The sequence below is a fragment of the Dermacentor silvarum genome, chromosome 5 (assembly GCF_013339745.2).
Source record: "Dermacentor silvarum isolate Dsil-2018 chromosome 5, BIME_Dsil_1.4, whole genome shotgun sequence".
Classification (NCBI taxonomy): Eukaryota; Metazoa; Arthropoda; class Arachnida; order Ixodida; family Ixodidae; genus Dermacentor; species Dermacentor silvarum.
This window is the reverse complement of record NC_051158.1, coordinates 144,249,906-144,257,180: the sequence shown is the minus strand read 5'-3', so window position 1 is coordinate 144,257,180 and position 7,275 is coordinate 144,249,906. Positions and strand designations below refer to the sequence as shown.

Genomic DNA, 7,275 nt, shown 5'->3' with positions numbered 1-7,275 from the left:
GCGTGCGTGTTTGATAATCTTTTTAGATTTCCCAACGAACGTTTTTTGTTTATATGGCTAGCGTTTATAGCCCTGCTACACGGGCACTTTAACGGCCGTTAAGGAAAACGGCAGTTGTCCTTAACCGCCGTGAGGCGGAGTTACACGGCAGCGCAAGCTAGAGTAACTGGAAAAATTTTAGAGTATCGCATTTGTTTTCCGCGCGCCGCCGCCTGCCGCGGCCACCGGTGATTGGGGCGCTCGTGTCACGTGACATTTTGCCGCCATATTTATTCCAAGCCTTTTCAGTTGGCACGTCGAACCCGTAGCGTACGCACCGTGCACGGAGAGCACTTGGCCGTTTCGTTCAACGCTTGCGTTGCGCTTGCGAACACAGGCGTCATAAATAACCCATCATCATGCCTGGTTGCTGCGCCTTCGGGTGTAGCAACCGAACGGAGCCCGGGAAGGCATTTTTCTCTATTCCGTGCGGGAAGGACGACGGTGAACGACGTTCTGCGTGACTCCACAGAATTGGCTGCAACAACTTCGCGCCCTCGAAGAACACACTCTTGTGCGAGGTACGTTTCTTGAATAGCTAATTTGCTGGACAGTTATTGCTTTCAAGTGACTGTACTTGCGTGTGACCGCTAAAATGGCTGCTTCGAACTGTCGGTGGAAACGATTGATCATTCCGTTGGCGGAGGGGTGGTAACTGGTGGTCCTCAAGCGTTCAAAACCGATGGTCAGCACGAGGAGCCTGAAAAGATGCGACTCGAACTGTCGTCCTTGGTCGGTGGTTACGTGGCGGGGGCGCCGAAACGAGCAATCCAGCCGGTGAAGAAGGCCGAGGCGACGTCTTCCACGGTAATTCCCTCGAGGGGCCACGCCTCGGGCCATCGATTGTACCGATCGATGGCGGTGAGGCAGTAGCGATAGGGTTCAGCCGGGGGAAAGGGTCCTATGATGTCGAGGTGGACGTGCTCAAACTGACCAGAGGGCTGAGGGAATGTTCCGAGTGGTGACGTGATGTGCCTGGCGACTTTAGCGCGTTGGCATTGAATGCAGGAGCGCGCCCAGGTGCGAGAATCCCGCTTCATGGAGGGCCAGACATAGCGGTCAGCCACGAGGCGTGTAGAGGCGCGTATGCCGGGATGGCTGAGGTTGTAGAGCTGGTTGAAAAGACCACGGCGATGGGACAGGGGCACATAGGGCCTGCTTCTTCCTGTCGACATGTCGCAAGAGATTGTGGTTGTCGACCCTGGAGTGGGAACTTGTTGCAGCTGGAGTGAGGACCTGCCCTTGAGAAGTTCCTGCAGTTCGGCGTCCGTAGTCTGAGCCTCGGTGAGGACGTCCACTGTTATCTGCACAGAGTTGATGGCTGCTACGCGTGAAAGCGCGTCGGCGACCACGTTGTCTTTTCCGGTGACGTGTTGGATGTCGGTGGTGAACTGTGCAATGAACGAGAGTTGGTTCTGCTGTACAGGCGGGAGTTTGTCGCGACGTTGAGAGAAGGCGTAGATAAGAGGCTTGTGGTCGGTATAGATGGTGCAGTTCTGTGCTTCGAGAATATGGCGAAAGTGTTGCACTGCTTTGTGTATCGCCAGAAGTTCTCCGTAGTGGGCTGGCAAACTTGTCGGGGCGGTGGTCGTGATTTTGTCAGTGGAACTGGCGGTTGAAGGGGCCATTTACCGAGCAGCGAGTATCTTGGAGAAGAACGTCAAGGGATGCCAGGCGTTGTCCACGCGTTGCATGAGGGCGGCGCTGATGGCGAAGCTAGATGCCTCCGTGAAGGGTCCCAAGGGAGCGTCTGGCACGGGATGGGTGAGAAGCGTGGCTGTGCAGAGGGCGGTTTTGAATTCTTCGAAAGTTTTCGTTAACGTCGGTGTCCACGTGACGGGTTGGTTTCCTCGTAGGCCAGCCAAAGGATCGTGGAGGGGAGCCTGGTAGTCGGCTGCGTGTGGCAAGAAACGCCTGTAAAAGGTCAGCATGCCGAGGAAATGGCGAAGCTCTTTAGCGATCGTGGGTTGAGGGTAATTTGAGGGGCGAGATGCGTTGGGGAAAGGGCCGAGTTTCCTCAGATGAAACCTCGTGGCCGAGGAAGCGGACGACGGAAGCGCCTAGCGTGCATTTTTGGCTATTGACGAGTAGACCGTGGTCATCGAGGCGTTGGAACAGCAGACGAAGGTGCCTGTGGTGCTCTTCGGCGTCGCGGGAAAATACCAGTATGTCGTCCAGGTAAACGAAGCAGAAGTCGAGGCCGCGGACGACTTCGTCGATGAAGCGCTGAAAGGTTCGTCCGGCGTTCCTCAGGCCGAAGCTCATGAAGGGAAACTCGAACAAGCCAAAGGGAGTGCTGATTGCCGTTTTCCGGACGTCATCCGGATTGACGGGTATCTGTGTGCAGGCCTTCACCAAGTCTAGCACGGAGAACACGTGGCCGCCATGAATGCGATGGGCAAAGTCCTGTATGTGGTGGACGGGGTACCTGTCCGGGATGATACGCGCGCTGAGGGCATGGTAGTCCCGACAGGGCCGCCTGCCTTGGGTCTTTTTCGGCACAAGGTGGAGTGGCGAGGCCCATAGACTGTCAGAGCGGCGGGCGATTCCTTCGCGGAGCATGGCCTCGAACTCTGCTTTGGCTATGTGCATGTGGTCCGGGGCAAGGCGACGGGCGCGGCAGAAAAGCGGGAAGCCTGAAGTGGTCCGGATGTAGTGCACGGTGTTGTGCTGCACTTTGCGTGGCAGTCCGCTGGGGCGCGTCAATCCGGGAAATTCGGCGAGGGTGGCGTGGTACGGCGAATGATTGTCAACACTGAGTACTTTGATGCTTGGCTGTGGGGCGGTCGCTAGCTAGCGTGGTGTGGAGTGTCCCGTTGTCGCGTCGATGAGGAGGTCGTTGCGGCAGTCCGGAAGGAGGTTTTAGTGGGTCAGAAAGTCTGAGCCGATGATTGGCTCGGCGACGTCGGCGAATGACGAAGTTCCAGTGAAGGGCATGGCGTAAGTTTCTGAGCTGGATGTGCAGGCGGAGCAAGCCGTACGTCTTGATTGTGGAGCGGTTTGCCGCACTGAGCTCGAAAGACGTAGGCGGACGAGGACCTTGAAAATGGGATCGCAGGTAGCAGAAAATGTCGGAACCGCTGTCGACAAGGAGCCGCTGCTTCGTGATTTGGTCGGTGACGAAGATGCGACGGCCTCCGGCTTGGCAGCTTGCGGCTGTCTCTACGAGCTGCCGTTGGCGTTTTCTGCATGACCCACGGAACAGGGTGGTCGACATTGCCGGGCTCTGTCCCCGAAGAGTCGGTGGTATTAACACTGGCCGCTGTTATCAGGTTGCCGCGACGAAGTGGTGTTAAGGTCGCGGCTTTCCAAGTGGCGGCGCTGTTGCGTCAGAAGATGTTCACCCAGGCGTTGTTGAATAGAGATGAGCTGTCGATTAATGTCGTCGATACGGCTCGCAAGCTCTGTGGTGTTCCGCGGTGCGGCGACAGCCTGGATGGTGGGCGACAACTGCGGCAAGGAGGCCTCGATGACGCGATCGGCAATCTCCGCAAGTTCGTCGAGAGGTAGCCTAACCTGAGCCTGCATAATTGCCTGGACCTGCGGCGAGAGTCGTTGGAGCCAAAGCGCTCGCAGGAAAGAATCCTGGCCTTGCATGTTGCCCGCGAGCGCACGCATGTGGCGCAGGAGCTGCGAAGGTTTGCGCTCGGCAAGCTCTGCGGACTGAAGTTGTCGTTACTTGTGTTCTTCCGAGAGCGACAGGCGGCGGATAAGTGCAGTCTTCAGGTGCTCATAGACGTTGGCCGTTGGTGGGTTGGCAAGGATATCCCGGACCTCGTTGGCGTAACGTGCGTTAAGGTGGGCGACGACGTCATCGTAGCGGGTCCGGTCTTGCGTGATGCGCGCTAGGGAGAACTGGGCCTCGACCTGGGCGAACCAGACCTCGGGCGAGTCCACCCAAAACGGCGGAAGCTTGACGACGACACGCCAGGTGTCGTATGAGGCAGCGTGCGGGATGCCTACTGTAGGAGCAGTGAGGTCCTCAGCGGAGCCGGCAGGCGCGGCCTCGGTTGTGGAGGCGTTGCGAGAATGCTGCTGTTGCTGGGTCTGCAGTTCATGTTGAAGTTGTTGCACTTGCTGGCGAAGAGCGGTGAGGACTTCTGGTTCGGCGATGGCGGTGCGGTTTGTTCGGTTTCCGGGTCACCAGATGTGGGATGCCGTGTCGATGGAAGGACGCATCCCAACATAAAACACGACTGTTTATTAGCGTAGTAGCAGCGGCGTGGCGAGCATACCGCCGCTGTGCTCAAACGGTTAGCGAAGGAAGGAAACAATCTCGAGCTAGGCAGCTTGGATTCATAGCCACCGTCGGTGACGTAAGCCTCCGGTGACGCTGCGGTGCCGGTGTCCCTTATCGGAGACGTGGTGCAGCATGCAGCCGGGTCACGCCGGGCTAGCAAGTGGCGAGGCGGAGGCTGTGCCGGGTTGTGCGCATTGTGTCGCAATAGTCTCTTAGAGATATATATAATGGGTGCCAAGAAACAGGGAAGAGAAGTTGATCAAAGACGACAGATAATTAGGTGGCGTCATCATATATGAAAGTTTTCAGGCATGAGATGGAATCAGCTGGCGCGAGACATAGGCAATTAGACCCGCCGCGGTGGCTTAGCGGCTATGGTGTTGCACGGCTAAGCATGATGTCACGGGATCAAATCCGGGCAGTGGCGGCCGCATTTCGATGGGGGAGAAATGCAAAAACGCCGTTTCCTGTGCATTGGCGGCGACATTAAAGGTCCCCTGGTGGTAAAGATTATTGCGGAGTCCCCCACAACGGATTATTATCATAATAAAAACGTGGTTTTGGCAAGTACAACCCCCGCATTCAATTCAATTCAACCTGAGTAACTTGAGATCCCTGCGACGTGTGTCTTTGTCCTGCAGCAACCACAAACAGGTGATGACGAAGAGGATTATGTTCATTACTTTTTTTCGAACCAGGTTCGGTTCAGCTTCCGACGCACGTTCCAACATCGGCCGTTCGGTTTCAGATTTAGTTCCGTTCAAAATATCGGTTCACATATAGTTTTCGGTTGAAGTACGAATGAGTTTAACCACATTGTTTTGGTGCGCTTCGCTAAGCGTAGAGAGAAAAGCCACTAAATTTGAGCAAACGTTTGCTACAAAATCGCTAATGTTATCGCTGAAACTGTCGAGTAAATTCTAAATAAAGCAGGCGTTTAGGAAAAGCGTATCATAAGCTAACATGGCATAAATCATTTCCCGAAGGGCGCTACATTTTTCCAGTGTCCGTGCATCTGAGAAATACAGAATAAATTCGTATTTTATAATCTACTACTATGCCTACATAGTATATCAGACAAGCCGAAATTTCGCATTTAGCTTTATGTTCTAATGTTACAAATCCAGAACGAATAAAAAACAGGAAAAGCCTTATTTTCACAGGGTGAAAATAATGCACTTGGACTATTATATCCGTGTAAGTTTTACAGTTCTGGGCGGTCCTCCAAGGAGAACAAGATTCTTTTACATTCGCTTGGTTGTACGTTGTAATACAGCGATGACAACTGCGTGATTTTTATGTAGGCCAGCGTTGGGTTCGGAGCGATCGTCTATTGTTCCGAACGCTGCACGCGCTCAGGACGGCCCATGGTAGGTCAAATACTACACTTCTGCCTATTGATCCACATGGAAGATCAATGCAAAATTGATTTGTGCGCAAGCCGCGATAAATAAAAGCGGCGTGTTCAGATTCACACGAACGAGCTGAGCCACGGCTATATATAGGCTATTCCAGAGTTGATCTGTCTCAATATGAACCCGCTGCTCCCAATTCTCGTCATGCACATTATAGCAATTTTGATACTGTTACGCTTCTGAACGTTCGGTAAATAAAAGGTTCTTTATTTTTACTGCAGAACATGCAGCTTTAACACACATTGAAAGCGGTATTCTAACAAAGGGAAAAGAAAACATGCATTTTGTTAGCATGTGAAGCCTGTGAAGATAACCACTCTGTGCATGAACCACAAACACGGTGTGAGCACCACGTATGTAAAGAAAACCATTGCTGGGACACTGATGCATATTCGGTTCGACAGGCTGCCAGTGCCTCTTGCATACCGCAAAATAATTAGTAATTTGAATGTACCCACGTATGGAATCAACATTCATCAGGTTTTATTCATGTTATGCTACTTCAATATTACATTAGCGGTGACTTGTAAGTAAAGTAGATCAGAACAAACACGTCTGCATCTTCTCAACAGCATTCAATAAATCTTTCCAGCATTCCTAAGCTTTACGAATCTCCGTCATCAGAAGGCGCTTCACTACTTTGCCTCTTGTGGTTTTGGGCAGCTCTTCAGCGAAGGCTATCCCGCCGTGTAGTCTCTTGTAAAAAGCCAATTTCTCTGCAAAATAAATAAGCACGTATTTTAGGCAGCATTTTACTTTAACGAATAATTACCATCTACAAAGTACTTTACGAGAAAGCACTTCTGATACCACAACCTCGAGAAGGAGAAATGAGTTCATGTACATAACAGTATTACTTATCATAAACGTGCACCGACGTGCCACCAGACTCAACAACAATTGTAGGCTTTATTATTCAGCACTCGTCCAGCTATACCTACGCACCGCTTCAGTTGGTACTCCAGCTCATAGTTGTAGCACTGTAAGTTAAGCAAGTAGCAGGTAGTCGTATTAACGCTCGATAGGAGGTATAGAATGAATGTAGTGCATGCCTACGCCCCAACCTCTAGTCACGATGATGAAGAAATAGAACAGTTTTATGAAGATGTTGAATTAGCAATGAGAAATGTGCAAACTCAGAATTCTGTAGTCATGGGCGACTTCAATGCAAATGTGGGGGAAACGCTGGCTGGTGAGCAAGCAATTGGCAACTACGGCATCGATTCTAGGAACACTAGAGGAGAGATGGTAGAATTCGCGGAAAGGAATGGGCTCCGGACGATGGATATTTTCTTCAGGAAGCGCAGCAACAACAAGTGGACCTGCAAACACGCTAGTGGAGAAAGAAGGAACAAAATGGGTTTCATACTCTATGCCGATCCCAGCATAGTGCTGGATATGGAAGTGCTAGGTAGGGTAAAGTGCAGTGACCATATGTTACAGAGGGCTAGGATTTCTCTCAATTTGCAGAGAGAAAGAACAAAATTTGTCAAGAAACACGCCAACCTAAATCAAAAGCAGGCCAATTGAGGCTGGTGCTCGCAAACAGATGTGCCACTTTAGAACAGGAAGATAAAGAGG

The 7,275-nt window shown here is 52.1% G+C and overlaps 1 protein-coding gene across 1 annotated transcript in view; it reads right to left on the bottom strand.

Annotated features, from left to right (window-relative positions):
* Positions 1-6,208: 6,208 nt before the first annotated feature.
* LOC119454469 (uncharacterized) overlaps positions 6,209-7,275 on the bottom strand; it is a 124,272-nt gene continuing 123,205 nt past the window's right edge. Inside the window, exon 11 of the mRNA XM_049668515.1 lies at positions 6,209-6,410. Coding sequence (XP_049524472.1) covers positions 6,292-6,410 — 119 coding nt within the window. The 3' untranslated portion in view covers positions 6,209-6,291. The remainder of the gene's footprint in view (positions 6,411-7,275) is intronic.